Below are 18,019 nucleotides of genomic sequence, written 5' to 3'. Positions count from 1 at the left end.
TTTAACACCCCTCCCTTTTTTTTAACTGGATAGGCAATCTCTGTCTTCCTGTTAACAGTCTTTTTAAAAAAAAGACATCCCAGAGAAAGGAAAAGGGGAGGGAAAAGGAAAACAAGAAATACCCGTAGAACAGAGAGATAATGACAGTTTTACATACAAGGAGACGAGATGAGGTGGGTGGGGGCCGTTGCCCTGCTTCTTTTTGGCTTCCGTGTTACCTAATAGATCAAGCTCTTTGGGGCTTCCTTTTGGTCCGCGGGATGAAGGAGGCGAGCCCCCTGGATCCCCTCCTCCCTGAGAGGAAGAGAGCTCAGTCCTCAGGCGCGATTGCACCTCATTCTTCTTCGCCTGATGGACATGATTTCTTCCTTCTCTTGAGACACACACACACACACCACCCTCCGCTAAGCAGGAGCCCAACGCCTCCACCACCGTCGGGGAAAAAGGTGCGCTCCGGGATGAAGGAGGGATGCTCTTATTCCAAGCGGAGGATGAGGCGGGAGGGGAGGGGAGGGGAGGGAGGAAGGGAGGAGGAGGCGGGAGCAGAGGCAGTGAGCGTTGCCATTCGAGAAGTGGGCGGGGCTTATGCTAATCACCAGCTCCCTCCACTCCTCACTCTGGAGGAGCCGCGCGCCTCGGAGCCCAGCCCCTCCTGGCTCATCGGCCCGGCTAAGCCGAGATGGTCTTATGGCGCTTGAGCCAATGAGAAGGGCGGAGGGGCGGGGTTTCAGGGCCCGCGGGAGCGTAGTGCGATGTGACGTAAGACGCGGGAGAGTGAGGGGGGAAGGGGGCGTGTCGCTGGGTTTTGGATTTTTTTTTGACACGCCGGTGAGCGCGAGCTTTACGCTCAGAGTGGAGGAGGCCGAGGGGGGAGGTTGTGGTTGCCATAGTGACGAAGGGACGCATTCCCTGGAATAGGGAGGGCGAACTGAGGTTTTTTTTTGTGGGGAGCCTGTGCAAAAGGAAGGAGTCCCGGCCTAGAATGGCACGGCGAAGCGAGGCCGAGAGTGTGGGAAAAGTTCTGGATGAATCGGCGTGAGAAAGGCCCTTGGGCGGAATAAGGCGGATTTTAGTGTGAGCCGGTTGTCACCCACGAAACTTACGCAGAATTGTATTTTCCTCACCGCGATAAATAACCTGTTGTAGCCCCATTTGGAAGAGAAGAGAGAAAATGCCCTGATAGATATATCATAGGGTCCTATCCTGGATAATATTTTCACTTTTAAAAGGAAGGTGTTGAAACAAAGGGACTTTCCTGCTCCCGTCCTCTCCCCCCCCCCTGCGACCTGTGGTAAATAAGAAGAGACCGTCAGTGGAGATTCCCGAAAAGAAAACGGAGAGGCGAGGCCCGGCGGCTCCACCCAATCAGCACTGTGAAGGAGGTCCAATGCACCAATCACAGAGCTGCGAAGGCTTAGAGGGCGGGGCGAAGCAACGTCGTAGCGTCCCCCGGGATAGCGTCGTGGAGGCCCGCTCGAAGCCGGTCCGCCGCCGTTGCTATGGCGACCGCGGTACCGCTAGAGCTGAGGCGGCTGGTCCAGGAGGCCTCGGCGCTGGCCGGCGTCGTCCGCGGCTCCCTGGGACCCCAAGGAGGGCAAGTCCTGCTCACCCGCCCCACCGGGGAGGTGCTGCTGTCCCGGGACGGCCGGCAAGTGCTTGAGGCCTTGAACGTGGCCTCGCCAACAGCCAGGTAACCGCCAACTTCCGCCTCTTCTGGAACCGTTTTCGTTCTCTTAGCCGCTTGTGAGGAACCGGAGCCGTTGGGGCAGGAGTTGGAATCAGGCTTGAGGTCCGGGAGCGAATTGGTGGGAAGAACAGAGGCCCGAAGACAGCAACAGACCTACATCCTGCAGCGGCGGAGGGAGGGGTAGGGGTCAAAAATAGGAAAGGGGGCAAAATGTTTTATGTCTATTACTTTTTTCAAGGCTCGCCGGAAACCTGCGGAATCTGGGATCCAAAAGCAGTTGGAATCTTTGTCCTCTGAAGGGTGGAGGGGTGGGCTTATTTGGGGGGGGGGTTTCTCCTTATTTTGTTGTAGTTTGTTCGAATGATACATGTTTTGTATGCATAGGTTTAAATAAAAAAAATAGGAAATGTCTGAAATGCTTTCTGGCCCTGGCAAGGCGCTCTTCGCCCTCCAGATGTTTTTGGACTAAGAGGCCCACAATCCGTTGCCATTGGCTGTGCTGAGCAGAGCTGACAGGTGTTGTGGGTCTAAAACACACCGTTTTAAATGTGGCCCAAACAACTAAGACATGTATTTTGTGGAAGGAGAGCAGGGAATGTGCATCTTCTTACTCATGAGTCACAACTTCACTGGACTACTAAAATCTCACAAAAAGGCTAGCTTTTGAGTTCTGCGGGACTCATCATCAGGCTGGGCATTGCAGAGTTGCAGTCAGATAGAAGCAGAAAAGTGCCTTCCAGATGTTGAGGCTAGACTTTTTTTGTCATTCTAGAATGGAGTCTGCAACCTCTCACAACATATCACAGTCATCATGAGGTACCAGATTCGACATCAAATGGTATAGATTGCATTGTTTTTTTCCCATTAGACAAAGTGATGCCAATCACTCAACATTTTTTCTCTTGACAAAATAATTTGGGAATTTTTCCGTTTCTCTTCCCACAATCTCATGCAGGACCCAGCCTGATAAACAGGGCTGCAGGACTCAAGGGCTAATCTGCTTGTGAGATGTTAGTGATCTAAAATGGCCACCAATCATTGTTTTTGTGTTTTGCACATGAGTTTGTTTTCTCTATTAGAGCCTATTATAGGTTCTCACTGCATGTGAACAATGGCATAAAATTTAGTATATTGTGCAAATATATTGGGATTTTTCATAGAAATTCTAAGGGAAGTGTCTGCTCTGTGTTTGTGGCAGTAAACTATCCTGTTATTTAATATTTTGTTTCCTCTCTTTGTTTCCACTCTTTTTTGTTTTTTAACAGAATGATGATAGCATGCATTTCCACACACTGCAGTTTGACTGGAGATGGTGCTAAAACATTTATTATTCTACTCTCCACTTTACTTCAAGCACTTGAAAAACTTGCTAAAGGAGATAGTACCTCCTTCTGTGACAATTTTCAATGTAGAGAAAAATATAAAGAAAAACCTTTTAAATTGAGGCAAATCTCTCGAGTTCTTATGATGATCCAAACAGAGATCCTGGACAATCTAATGACACAGAAACTGGTGCAGCATTTTCTCTCTGTTTTTTCTGTTTCTCACACAGAAATGAGCAGCAACTCCATGAGGTTGGTACTGGAAGCATATTTCTGCGGGAAAGTAGGATATAATAGGCAAAAGTTTCTTTCCGAATTGACTTCTGACTTCTACTTCAAAGTTACAGGTGATAAAAATAGGAGGGACATACTGTGTTTGGTGGATGAATTTTTTGCTGAGTTGCATGTTACTGTGACAGGCCTTCCTGTTTCACGTTCACAGATCTTGGAGGGGCTTGTTCTTCCAAGAGACTTTGCTATCTACTGTCCTACAGATGGTGAAAAAAGAGTTCTAATTATAACAGAATCTATTCATTCTTCTTTTTCCGAGTTGGGTGTAGAAGTAATGATAACCACTACAAGACAGTACGACGCATCTGAAATCTGGATTAGAAAAAGAACAGAAGCTCTAATAAAACACATGCAGGACAATAACATCAAGGTGTTACTGTCAAGTGTAAAACAACAGGAAACTGTTCATTACTATGCAAAAAATTGTGGCATTTCCATTGTAGAATGCTTGTCACCAGAGGTCATCTCTTTTATATGCAGGATTACCAATATTTCACCTTTTGTACCATCACTGGACAATATTTGCAGTCAAATCACAGAAACAGTTGTGGCAACATTTTGCCAGCCATTACAACTTGGTGCCAAAAGATTCACTCACATTCACTTTGCCAGGACCTGTGCCCTCCAGCATAGTCTAATACTCTGTGGACCTGTACATGGGGTTACGAAGCAACATGCTATTGCTTGTCATGGAGCTTTCAAAATGTTGCAGCAAATGTTTACAGCTCTTCCTCTGACTGAATGTTATGGTTCAAAATCTGAAACTGAAAACTTCTCAAAAGATTTGGATAATCATCAGCAGTGTCCAGCTGCATGTCAATATTTTGTAGGAAAGTGCATTAGTTGTAGTAATAGCCAAGCAAGCGCCATGCAGCTGAAACCTTGTGGGTATAAAATGGAAAAGCTTTCTTTGGCTTCTGCTTCAACAGCAGACAGAGAGTTCGCATGTTCATCAGTGCACCTACAGAAGCCCCTTGGTACTGCTGTGCCCTATTTTGATTTGCAACATGATGCTCTGTGCTCTGTACCACATAAAAGTGAAGATGATGTCGTTAGTTTAGAAAACTTTTCCCCAACATACAAAGATCTGAAAAAAGTGTTGAAAGGGGCTGAGAGTGAACTGCTTGAAAACAATCCATTTGTTTTTACCACAGTACAGCAAAGCAGCAATTCAAGAAATGTACCTGGGCAGCTATACCCTGGTAAAGATAATTATACCAGACCAGATTATATAGCTTCACTTACATATAAGGAGAATAAAGAAAATGGTAATCAAAGGAAATCCAGGTCTTACATAAAGGCAGGATCAGTTGTACCAGTGGGTGGGATCTTTGAAATCTTGTTACATTATTACCTGTCTGACTATGCAAGGCAGTGTCAGTCACCAAATGTATCTGTTCTGTGTGTTCTAATTGCTGATGTTCTGCTCACTATTCCAAAAACCCTTTGTAGAGAAGAGAAAAGGAATGCTTTTCCTCAATTGTATCTTGAAGTTACCACTGCCCTCAGGAATAATCACCTTCCACAAAATCAAAAACATCTAGAATCTGTATCTTGTAAATACCAATTAATAGTTTCTGTTCTTCACTGTGCATCCATGCTCCTTGGAATAGACCTGATCATTGGCATTAAGAGATTACCTCAAAAGGCAGAAGATAACTCGGACATTGATTTGTGAAGGCAGAGCTCTTGTATACTAGTCATGTCGCTTTAGTTGCTGGTTGCTAGAGCCAGGTTTGGTAACAAGCTTGGTCTCAAATTATTTCACCTTATTTCTTTGAAATCATAGCAATGCCATAAGAGTGAGGGATGAAGAGACAGTGACGCTTGCATACCTTTTTCCAAACATATTTCTTCTTAAAAGACTGTGTGTTTAGAAAATGAAAAAGAACATATTGAGTTTGCAATGCTGTACTTTCTTATTCTGAGAGAGAAAGAGCTCATTCATACTGACCGTTTATTCAACTTTCCTTCCACACATGATATTGGTACTTTTTCTTCTGTCCTCATGATACAGGGCTGAAATAGGTGTCAACAGAGTCAAAGCAGTGACAAAAATTATTTTCCTTTTTTTTAACACAGCCCCCAAGTATATTTTTGTTCTGATTTGCTACACTGTACGACTCCTGTAGATCTTAGTACCACATTGTTCCATTGTGATCTGTGTACTTGGTGGGTATCCGTCACTGGATGATGTTTCCTTCTGCGTGTGTTTCTTTAGCACCACTTTCAGCTATTTGTTTAGTTTGTTTTGGATGTCAGCTGTTCCTGCCTTCAGATCTTTTCTTTTTTCTTCTTTCCTTCCTCTTCTGTTTCTTCTTCCCTTTCTCCTCTTGCTTTTTTGCAGAGCATAAATATATCACTAAGACATGTAGCCATTTATGTTAAAAATGCAACACTATGTAAGACTGACGGTGAGAGCAAGATTCCTCTCACGGGAGTGCCATCCCTCCCACTCTCTGCCGACAAGGAAGTACAGACACCACCTATCATCCCTCCCGGGAAGATAAGACCACCGGGAACAGACCCGGGGATCATAGAAGAAGTTGAAAGGAATGACTGTTAAAGAAAGCGGGAATGTTTTGGCGGGAGCAGAACATCAGCCCCAGGTAGAGGCGGGGCTTGTAGATATAAAAAGGGAGGGCAGAAACCTGCCTCATGGTTGGGAGTGGATTTGGTTGGAAGACCCATAGACGGGGAAGGTAGAAAAACTAAAAGTCCCAAAGGAGGAGGCGGATGCAAGGAGAAGTGAGAGTACTCATAAATCCTCTTATTGGGAAGTGAGAGACAAAAGAGTGGAAGAGGTAGTTAAGGGAAGAGAAGGAAAAGGTGGAGAGGGAGAGGAGAGAAAGATTAGAATGGCGAATGATGGAACTACAGCAGAGGGGTCCCTCAGAAGACTATGACCGGAGGATTCCCCTTCGCGATACCAGGCCTGGACAGATGACTGGGACAAGGACACAGTCCCCTTACTGGAAGGTGAGACAGGACAATTACTGAACTCTGACTTTACACTGGATTGGCCAGGACCCTGGAACACCCAGGGGTGCAACCCCTTTAAAGTTAAAGAGTGGAAGCCCCCATCTAACCAGTTCTTAGAGGGACGAAGCAGTTGGAATACCATTGTTGACACAGGTTATTTGTTAAACAATCCAATAAACGTTACACCAATTTCTAAACCGAGGGAGTCTGTCAATTTATTTGAAGAAAAACCAGAGCCTGAATCTGAACCCTCACATATTTATTTATTTATTTTTTATTTATTTGATTTATATCCCGCCCATCTGGTCTGGTCGACCACTCTGGGCGGCTTCCAATAAAGGAGTATACAATAAAACATAAGGATTTTACAGTACAAACAGTCTGTAACATGTGCAGTAATAAAACAAATAGTAAATGAAAGGAAAAAAAGAAATTAAGTATTGACAGGAGGGAAGGCCTGAACCTACAACCATGTTTTTAGCTGGCTCTTAAAAGTGCCCAGTGTAAGGGCCGCAAAAATCGCCAGAGGAAGGTTATTCCAGAGGCAAGGAGCCACCGCTGAGAAGGCCCGATTTCGTGTCCTTTCCTTCCAGGCCTCCCTCGGCGTTAGGCTCCTCAGCCTCACCTCCTGGTTCGTGCGGGTGATCCGAGTAGATCTAGGTGGGAGTAGGCGTTCCACCAAGTATCGAGGTCCTAAAACGTTTAGGGCCTTATATGCAAGCATTAACACTTTGAAGTCAATGCGGAAATGGATGGGCAGCCAGTGCAGCATGGCCAGAGTAGGAGAAATATGTTGGTATTTTCTCATTCCAGTAAGGAGTCTGGCCGCTGCATTCTGCACCTGAAGTTTCCGCACCAGCTTCAAAGGAAGCCCCACGTAGAGCGCGTTACAGTGGTCTAATCTAGAGATTATGAGCGCATGTACTAAGGTGGTGAGCGCCCCCGTGTCTAGGTAAGGTCGCAGCTGGGCAATCCGCCAAAGGTGGAAAAAGGCGGTGCGGACTACCAACGCCACCTGCGTTTCCATGGTGAGTGTCGGGTCCAGGTGTACCCCCAGGCTACGGACCCCACTCTTCACGGCCAGTGCTGCCCCCCCCAAACATGAGGGAGCTGCCGAAGCCACCATCCACAGGGCCACCCACCCTCAGAACTTCCGTCTTGTTCGGGTTCAGCCTCAGCCCATTTTCCCGCATCCATCGCAGTACGGCCTCCAGGCAGCGCTGGAGGGACAGGCATCACCTGCAGTTGGTGAAAAGGAGATGTAGAGTTGGGTGTCATCAGCATATTGATGATTCGATGCTCCACACCCTCTGATGACCCCACCCAGCGGCCTCATATAGATGTTAAACAGCATTGGGGTGATAGTCGACCCCTGTGGAACCCCACATTTGAGACTCCACAGGGCCGAAATACTCTCCCCAAGCTGCACTCTCTGGGGGTGGTTCCCCAAGAAGGAACGGAACCAGGCAAGAGCCAAGCCACCAATACCCAACTCAGACGGCCTCCCCAGGAGGATACCGTGGTCAACAGTATCGAAGGCCACCGATATGTCGAGGAGGACCAACAGAGATATTTTACCCCTGTCGGCCTCCCTCAACAGGTCATCGTACAGACCAACTAATGCCGTCTCTGTACTGTGGCGCGGCCTGAAGCCTGACTGAAATGTATCCAGGGCATCTGTTTCATCCAAATGTGCCTGAAGCTGGTCAGGCACCACCCACTTGACCACTTTGCTCATGAAAGAAACATTGGCGACGGGCCTATAATTACCAATTACGTCCGCCGCCAAACTAGGTTTCTTTCTTATGGGCCTAATGAGTGTCTCCTTGAGGGTAGAAGGAAACCTGCCCTCAAGGAAAGACCCATTTATTATTGCAGTGGCCCATTCTGTTGTTGCAAGGGTCCGAGGAGGAGGAGGTGGCTTGACAGCGGTCAAGCACCTTGGCCACAGAATCAGGCGTGACAGGCTGAAAGGTGTCGAAAGTTACCGGGCAAGACGGAGCGCTGGACATCTCTGCTCGATTCACGGTATTCAAATAAGGAGAGAGCTCCCGGCGGATGGCCTCCACTTTAGATTTTTAAAAGGCTGCAAACTGGTCAGGTGAGAAACTTGGGGGAGGCCTATCACCCAGGCCAGTTCCGGATAGGTCGTGCACTATACGGAATAATTCCGCCTGCTGATTTGACGCTTCGCTTACCCGGTTAGTGAAGAAAGATCGACATGCAGCCTTTACCTTATTCAGGTAAAGGTTAGTTGCGACCTTAACAGCTATCCAGTTATAATCTGTCGGGTTCTTCCTCCATCTACACTCTAGACTTCTCCTGTGTCGCTTCATCGCTTGAAGCTCCTGGTTAAACCAGGGCGCTGGCCGAGCTCTACGACGGAGAGGGCGTTTAGGTGCAATCGTGTCTATGGCCCTGGTGACAGTGGTGGACCAGCTGTCAACCAGAGCCTCGACAGGAGCGCTAGCCAGGTCAGCCGTAACACCTCTCATGGCATCCTGGAATCCAACAGGATATTAGCACCCAACGTGGGGCCTTCAACAACGGAAGACTTAACAGACACATGGCTCTGCAGAATCACAGAAGGACAAGAAGCATTGATAAAACAGTTGGCTGATCAACAGAACCTGTTAATAGCTCAACTATCAAAAACTGAACTGAACGCCCCCACCCTGATGACAGAAAACATTAATAGCGACACACCAACCTATAAAAATACAGAAAATGGGACCACTCGATGACCCGGCAGCGTTCCTGAATACATTTGAGCGGGTATCCACTATGGCCCAGTGACCAGCAGAACACGGCGCTGATACTCATGCCATATCTAAAGGGTCTACCACAAGAAATAGTATACACTCTAGACCTGACGGAAGCAACAGATTACTCCAAGGTGAAAACAGTAATCCTAAACATGCTAAACTTGAATGAAGAGGCATACCAGAGAAAATTCCAAGACCTGCAATTGCACCCAGGGATGCACCCACACCCTAGCACAGAAGATGAGAATCAGTGCTAGCAGATGGATGAAACCCAAAGGAAAAATGGCAGAACAGGTCTTGGAAATCATGATCATGGAGCACTTAATATCATTCTAGGAGCAGGACCCAGAAACTGGATCATGAAGAACAAGCCTGCCAACCTAGAGGGCACTGTAACGCTGTTGGAGGACTACCTGGGAGCAGAAGAGTCGTGGACAAACAAAACGGTGACGCAAGTGGAAAGGCCCAGAAACAGGGAGAAGGTGGTGGAGGTGATAGCAGCAAACACACGTGGCCCGACGACCATGAACACAAACCCAGACTGGATAGAGTGGAGTTCATGAACCCAACTAGAAACCGCCTACCCTGGCCAACGATCACTACAGACCTGGGGCAATTGAAGCAGCCAGCCACATGGAACACCCCGAAGGAGTGGATGATGGCCTGCTACGGGTGTGGTCAGTATGGCCACATCAAGAAGTACTGCCTAGCAGAGGAGTATGCCTGGATGGATGTCTATGCCCTGTCAGCCAAGGTTGGTACGGAAGACCACCCGGGTTGGACAGTTAGAGCTAGGGTCAGCAGGATGTGGAAAGAAGCACTCGTCGACACGGGCTGTGTCAGAACCCTCATTAGGCAAATACAAGAAGAACTACCCAAGCCAATATACATTGGGTGCATGGATGGGGATGTTAAACCTTATGGAGTAGTGCTGGCACAGATAGACATCAGGGGTCAGACGAGAAGCCTGGAGGTAGGCCTAGTTCCCGTGTTGGGCTGAGAGATGTTACTAGGCAGAGACTGGCCAGGCATTGAACAATTAGCACAAGCAGATGCTGAGGCCCTCAATGGGGAAATGGAAGAAGAGACGCTGAACGTTTCCTGAGATCAATTAAGAAATTGGCAATAGAATGATGAGAGCCTCAATGAGTTGTTGCTCAAAGCAGGCCCAAAAGGGACCATTCAGGAAGAGGAAATCAATTTTGAACAAAGGGATGGGATACTGTATTGGGTCAGGAGGGCTGAGTGAAGGGAAGAAACTCAGCTCCTAATCCTGGAGAGACTAAGACAAATGGTTTTGAAGCTGGCCCACGACGTGCCAATGGTGGGACACTTGGCAGTACAAAAGACGGATTCAGCAGAGGTTCTTCTGGCCGCGCATGAGCAAGGATGTTGAAGATTATTGCCGCTCATGCCCAGATTGCCAAGTGACCCAGCCAAAACCTCGACCTGGGGGAGAGCTGATGCCTATGCCTCTGGTGGACCACCCCTTTGACTGGATTGCCCTGGGCATTGTAGGACCACTGGTTAAATTGGCAGGGGGGCACTTATATGTACTGGTGATCATTGATTACGCAACCAGGTACCCCGAGGCCATACCTTTATGCACAACTACAGCTAAGATATTGGCCAAAGAATTAATTGAGGTGTTCTCCAGGGTGGGATTTCCCTGGGAGATACTGACCAACCAAGGACCAAACTTTATGAGTTTAACCTTTAAGTACATGTCGGAACTGTTGGGGGTCAGGCCTATGAAGATGTTGGTTTACCACCCACAGGCAAATGGCCTGGTGGAACAATTCAACCGTACTGTACCTTGAAAGGGATGCTCAGGAAACTAGTCCAAGAGAAACCAGAACAGTGGCATACGTACCTGGTCCCTTTGATGTTTGCAGTGAGAGAGGTTCCCCAGGCATCTACTGGGTTTTCCCCTTTTGAATTATCTTGGACCTGCTAAGAGAGAAATGGGAAGAAGGGTCAGATCTCTCTAAACCTGTGCTACACCAAATCATGGATCTGATGGAAAGCTTGAGTACAGCGTGGAATCCGGCAAAGGAAGCCCTGAGTAGGGCACAAGTGGGTCAAAAGAAACAATATGACCAAAAAGTGAGACCCAGAGAATTCCAGCTGGGTCAAAAGGTGTTGGTATTGCTCCCCACTGAGTCAGCCAAGCTCTTTGTCAAATGCCAGGGCTGTATGAGATAACCTGCTGGGTCAGTGAAGTGGATTATGAGGTAAACATGGGTGACTTGTCAACATGGTTGACAAATACTGCAGGTACTCCATGTAAATCTGTTAAAGTGGGTGGATAGAGGGGCCTTATTCAGTGACTGTGAAGCGATGGAGCTGGGACCAGAGGCCCCTTCTAATGAATTGACTCCAAATCCCTTGGTGGTGGTGGACGATCAGATAAGCCCAGGACAGCTAGATCAAATCCGGGCTTTGGAGAGGGAATTCCCAGATGTGTCCTTTATCATGTCCACCTTTGCACAAAATATTCCTTTAATATCTCCAATTTTCTTGAACAGATCTCTGGTTTTACCCTTTCTATTATTTTCCTCTTTTTTTTGCACTGTTGGTTTAAGAAGACCCTCTTGTCTCTCCTTCCAATTCTTTGGAAGTCTGCATTCCATTTTCTGTAAATTTCCCTATCTCCCTTGCATTTTGTTTCCCTTCTTTTCTCTCCTATTTGTAAGGCCTCGTTGGAAAGCTACTTTGCTTTCTTGCCTTTCCTTTTCTTTGGGATGGTTTTCATTGCTGCCCCCTGTACAATGTTATGAGCCTCCATTCATAGTTATTCAGGTATTCTGTCCACCAAACCTAGTTCCTTAAATCTGTTCTTCACTTCCACTCTGTATTCATATGGGATTTGGTTTAGATTATACCTGACTAGCCCAGTGGTTTTTCCTACTTTCTTCAGTTTAAGCTTGAGTTTTGTTATAAGAAGCTGATGATCAGAGCCACAATCAGCTCTAAGTATTCTTTTTGCTGACGGTATAGAGCAGTGGTTCTTAACCTTTTTGAAAGAAACGCCCCCTTGAGCCACTGAGGAAGTTATCATTGCCCCCCTCCCCGCAGTGATGATTTATTTATTTATTTATTCATTCATTTATTCATTTATTCATTTATTCATTTAAGACACTTAAATCCAATGACCCCTGAAAACAAAATTAAATTCCAAGAAAATGAAATGCCCCCCAAAAAGTAACATTTAATGATTTAGTTGCAAGTGAATTTTAGGACGCAAAAAGAAATATAAAAAGGGCATAAAAACAAATGCAGGAACTAAAAATTTCAAGACAAAAAGTCTGAAGCTAAATTAAGATTGGAGGAAAACATATTCATGCACACTGTAAAAAGGCTGCAGCTATCTTCACAGGTTTGGCTTGCTCCAGCACCCCCCTACCGCCCCCTTCTGCTCCAGCGCCCCCCCACCGCCCTTTTTCGTTCCACCGCCCCCCTGAAAAATGAAATCGCCCCCTGGGGGGCATTATTGCCCACGTTAAGAACCACTGGTATAGAGCTTCTCCATCTTTGGCTGCAGAGAATATAATCAATCTGATTTTGGTGTTGCCCATCTGGTGATGTCCATGTGTAGAGTTGCCTCTTGTATCATTGGAAAAGAATGTGATGACCTGCTTGTTCTCTTGACAAAACTCTATTAGCCTTTGCCCTGCATCACTTTGAATTCCAAGGCCAAACTTACCCATTGTTCCTTTTATCTCTTGACTCCCTACTTTAGCATTCCAGTTTCCTATACTTGGATTACTGTGATGTTGAAAGGTCTGCCTTGGATTTGTATTGAAATCATTCTATAATTTTTGTGAGTGTATCCCAGGACAGCTTTTCCCACTCTTTTGTTGACTATGAGGGCTACTCCATTTTTTCTATGGGATTCTTGCCCACAATAGTACTGTACAGATGATAGTCATCTGAACTGAATTCGCCCATTCCTGTCCATTTTGGTTCACTGTTGCCCAGGATGTCAATGTTTATTCTTGCCATCTCCTGTTTGACCACATCCAGCTTACCAAGGTTCACAGATCTTACATTCCAGGTTCCAATGCAGTATTTTTCTTTCCTGCATTGTACTTTTTTTCCCCACTTCCAGGCACGTCCACAGCTGAGCGTCCTTTCGGCTTTGGCCCAACCACTTCATTAGCTCTGGAGCTACTTGTACTTGTCCCCCGCTCTTCCTCAGTAGCATGTTGGACACATTCCGACCTGAGGGGTTCATTTTCCAGTGTCATGTCTTTTAGCCTTTTGTTTCTGTCCATGGAGTTTTCTTGGCAAAGATACTGGAGTGGCTTGCCAGTTCCTGCTCCAGGTGGATCACATTTAGTCAGAACTCTCCACTATGACCTGTCCATCTTGGGTATCCCTGCACGGCATAGCCCATAGCTTTTCTGAATTACTCAAACCCCTTCCCAACAACAAGGCAGCAATCCGTGAAGGGGAAACCAAAGTATACAAAATCTTTAAATATTTCATGGTCTTCATCATCAAATGAGGCTGCCACCTGGTGGCAGTTGTGAACAGATTTGATCACATCTCTCCCGTCCTGGCTTACCTATACTAGTCACAGGTTGTATCCAAGGTAATGTTGGAGGTTTTCAGACTTACTTATAAAGCCCCCCACAGTTTGGGACTACATTTACTGTCAGAGCATCTCTCTCCAAGGCCATCTTACCATGGCACCAGATCTTCCTAGACTATGTTCCTCAAGGTGGCCATCCTGAAGGAGGACAGAAAATCCTCAGCAAGTGGTTGGGCCTTCTTAGCAAGTCACGCAATCTCTCTGGAGTTGTCTCCTAGGTGGAGTGTCTCCCTCCCTCCCCAATTTCAAGGGGCTGCTGAAAACACATCTCTTTTGAAAGGTCATTGAATGTAGCCTCCTTTGAAGTTACTCAGCCCTTCATGGCCACTCTGATTTGTGATACCACTAGGTTTTAATGTTGGAGGGTTTTTTTGCTATTTTGGCTGATTGTTTTTTATTTTGTTGGATTGAGCCACTTTGCTGTTTTTATATGTGCACTATGCAGGATAATGCTGTGCACTAATGGGGTAATAAAAATTAATAAAAGTTGTGCAATTCTGTGGTTATAATTTTTGTCTTCTTAACTGAAGTCCTGCTTTGGTACTTTCTTCTTTAAATTTCATGGAAGTTTGTTTCAGGTCATTGCTACTTTCTGAAAGTAAGGTAGTGTCATCTGTGTGTTTTATATTATTGACATTTCTTCCACCGGTTTTCACCCCTCCTTCTACTCCAAGATTCTGTGTATGTTCTTTGTACAGGTTGAACATATAGAGAGATAAAGTATACCCTTGTTTGACACCTTTGCCAATAGTTTGACACTTTTCTCCATATTCTGTTCAAACAATAGCTTCTTATCCACAATACAGGTTATGCATCAGGGTAATCAAGTGCTGAGGCACATCCATTTCTTCCTGAGACACATTTTGTTTTAGGCAGATTCTTTCCAGTCTCTTGTATTTGTTGTGTTAGGATGAAGACTGAACAAAACACTTGCTCCACACAAACTGTTCAACAATGGATTTAAGCACACTGTTATAGTGTGGCTATCATGATAGATGTCAAAGTAACCTTCACGTAGCAACCAAAGTCCCTCATACAGAATGTGCTCATACATGATTGAAATGGAGAGGAAAGTATTTAAAGCCAGATTTTTTGGGCGGATAATTTAGTTGCTTTATGGGAATCCCTTAACAATAGAATATTTTGCATGTATAGAAATAAGCCCTGCTCAGTTCTGTGAGGTTTACTATTAGGAGATGTTCTCCTGCCACTTACACAGTGCACCAGGAGAGCACATCAGTCCCCTTTTCATTGGGTACAATCCATTCTTGGAAATCTTTGCAGTTACTGGGAAGCAGAAATACTGGGTGGTGCCATTGATGGAGAATCTTTCACAGACAATGGCAGTGACAAACTCGGTCTTGTTGGCAATGTGCAGAGGAAGGCAATGGCAAACTACTATTGAATATTTGTACCTCAAAAACCCTGTGATGAGACAATCCTAAACAAAACAAGTACAGTGGTGCCTCACTTAGCGATGTTAATTCGTTCCGAAAAAATCGCTGCTAAGCGATTTCATCGCTAAGCGAAATGTGTTTCCCATTGAAATGCATTTAAAACCAGATAATCTGTTCCAATAGGAATGAATTGCCATCCTTAAGCAAAAATCGCCATAGGAAACATTGCTAAGCGAAACGCGGTTCCCCAATTGAAATGCATTGAAACCTATTCAGTGCATCTCAATGGGGGGAAAAATACAACAACAAATTAAAAAAGAGTCAGAACAAAGTCAAATTTGGTTAACAAAGGGTTTATTAAGTGCACTTTATGATTACAAACATTTTAAACAGTAAACTTTAACTTTATAAATAACAGAAAAACATTTAAAAAACAGTAAACATGAGGCTGTTTAAACCATCATTAAGTGAAAATGTAATCACTATGCAAAGCATGGTCCCAACCATCGCTAAGCGAAAATCGGCCATAGGGACCATCGCTAAATGAAGCGCAAAAACGCTCCAAAAAAGTCATCGCTAAGTGATTTTGTCGCTAAACGGAGCGCCCGTTAAGCGAGACACCACTGTAATAGTGCTAATGAGGTTCTGGGATCAGAAAGCAATCAACTATTGGTAAAGAGTTATGGGTCAGAAGGTTAGTCCTTAATGATGCAACAGGTTTAAAGGCCAATAGGCACATAGGCAAGAGGAAAGATTCCTGCGGCACAATGCATATAATGGGGAGAAATACGTGAGAAATATGAATCAAGTTAAATTTGAAACTAGTAAAACAAGAAATAGAACATTTAAATGTTGCAATACTTGGTATGAAAAAGGTCAAGTAGACTGGAACAGGACATTTTTGGTCAGATATGAAGTGTCACTAATAGTGGCAGAAGGAGTTACATGCTCTAAAGTCAAGGGCTAACTAAATAATACCTCGCAGACCTTTTGGAAAGCCTATCAATATAGCCTTCCTTCCAGTCTGTGCTCCGATAATAGATACTAAGAAAGAGAAATCAAAATTTATTTAGTTAGCTAGTTACTTAGTTATAAACAGGATCCAAGACAGCTTCCATCATTAAAAGACTATATTTAAAAGCTAAAAATGGTAAGTATACAAATATTTAAAATTATTTAACAATTATATTTGCATCAGAAAGGATATACTGATAATCGTAAGTGATTGGAATGCAAGTGGAAATAGTGTGGAACTAAACATTAGTGAAGAAATATGAATAACTTAAGAAATGCTAATAACACCATATTTCTGGCAGAAAACAACTATTGAGAAAGACGAAAAAATACAAAAATCATAATTCAAGATGAACATGAAGAAGACTTAAATAAAGTCTACAGGAAAAAACTAACTTTAGTGGTGGCAGTGAAAGACTTGAAATTACTAAAGCTTTTCTATACTTCGTTTTTAGAAGATATTCTTGGTTCAATTATCTTGGCTCAACTATCAATCCAAATGGAGACTGCAGCCAAAAAAAAAAAATCAGAAGACTGAAACTCAGAAAGGCAGTGATGGAGGAATCAGAAAAGATCATCAAGTGTAAGGATGTGTCACTGGAGATGAAGGCCAAGATCACTTATACTACATTTTTGATCATGTGAAAGCTTGAACAGTGAAGAAAGCGGAGAGGAACAAAAATCAGTTCCTTCAAAATGTGGTGTTGGAAGAGAGCTTTATTGAAATCATGGACCACTAGAAAAACAAACAGTGGGTTCTAGTTCAAATCAAGCCTGAGCTCTCATTAGAAGCTAAAATAACTAAACTGAGGCCATCATAACTTGGACTTATCATATGAGGACAAGATTCTGATAAGACTCAGAAAAGCTTAAGGCCTAGTTGATTGTCCAGTCGTGCCCTTATCTGGATAAGAAATGCCTAGTAACAGTGGTTCATACATTGGTAACCTCAAAAATAGACTACAGTGGGGTCTTGACTTAAGAACAGCTTGAGTTAAGAACATTTTGACTTAAGAACCACTCTCATAGGAAAATATTGACTGGACTTACATACTTAGATTTGAGTTAAGAACTGAAAAAAACCCACGTGGGAGGCAGGGAAAGTGCAAAACTTGAACTTTCAGTTAACTCTTGGCCAGTGAAAAGGGTGCCTGTCTGCTTCCTCACTCCTCCCAGCGTTTAGAGAGTGGATTGGGAGACAGTCTTCAGACTGCCTGGTACTGCCTGGACTGTATTTTCCCTGCCTTCCCTGAACCTTTCTTGACCTAAGAAAAAAAGAAACAAGATATCCCCCTCTAGTGGTCGAAGGCGGAATAGCAGCTTCCCATTAGTTTCTATGGACGGAAAAGAGCAGATACGGATCAAATGGTTTTCAATGCATTCCTATGGGAAATGCAGATTTGACCTGAAAACTTTTTGACTTGAGAACCACCTTCCAATACGGATTAAGTTCTCAAGTCAAGACCCCACTGTATTGTAATGCTCTCTACATAGGGCTGCCCTTGAAAATAGTATGGAAACTTCAGGAAGTCCAAAATGCAACAGCCAGACTGATTTATGGGTTAGTAAATTTGATAATATATCTCCAGTCTTGGCATGCCTTCATTGTTTCCATGCTCAGCTCAAGGCACTGGTTATACAGCCTTAACCATTCCAAACTCAATACTTGACGAAATATCTCCCCCAGAAATCAGGTGCCTCTTTCATCCACTCCTTCTTAATCCATGGTGGCCATACTAAGGGAGACTTTCTTGTTGGTAGCCCCCAGTCTCAAGAATAGGTTACCTATTTGCTGCATCCCTACTTATGTTCAGGAATTTGTTGAAAACAGAACTGTTCAAAACTGCCTTCCACAACTGAGTCTTTCACATACTGTTAATATTGCTATTTTATTTTATTGTTCTCTGTTGTTTTCTTGTATGTTTTTTAATGCCTTAAGTATTATTATGTGGGTTGTATGGAAT

The 18,019-nt window shown here is 44.6% G+C and overlaps 2 protein-coding genes across 3 annotated transcripts in view; one reads left to right on the top strand and one right to left on the bottom strand.

The window, feature by feature from the left end:
• SQLE (squalene epoxidase) overlaps window positions 1-581 on the bottom strand; it is a 34,259-nt gene extending 33,678 nt beyond the window's left edge. The window contains exon 1 of one of the 2 annotated variants that reach the window (XM_020796519.3): window positions 158-581. The gene's annotated coding sequence lies outside the window, so the exon portion shown is untranslated. The remainder of the gene's footprint in view (window positions 1-157) is intronic. The other variant, XM_020796520.3, reaches the window with a different exon arrangement.
• Window positions 582-1,422: 841 nt separating this feature from the next.
• Window positions 1,423-6,479, top strand: BBS10 (Bardet-Biedl syndrome 10). Its single transcript, XM_020796518.3, has 2 exons — window positions 1,423-1,690; window positions 2,953-6,479. The coding sequence occupies exons 1-2, from the start codon at window positions 1,500-1,502 to the stop codon at window positions 4,976-4,978; spliced, it is 2,217 nt and encodes a 738-aa protein (XP_020652177.3). The 5' UTR covers window positions 1,423-1,499; the 3' UTR covers window positions 4,979-6,479.
• The last annotated feature ends 11,540 nt before the right edge of the window (window positions 6,480-18,019 follow it).

This window comes from Pogona vitticeps, chromosome 4, assembly GCF_051106095.1.
Source record: "Pogona vitticeps strain Pit_001003342236 chromosome 4, PviZW2.1, whole genome shotgun sequence".
Taxonomy (NCBI): domain Eukaryota; kingdom Metazoa; phylum Chordata; class Lepidosauria; order Squamata; family Agamidae; genus Pogona; species Pogona vitticeps.
Note: the sequence above shows the minus strand (reverse complement) of the source record. Positions and strands in the feature narration are given on the sequence as shown.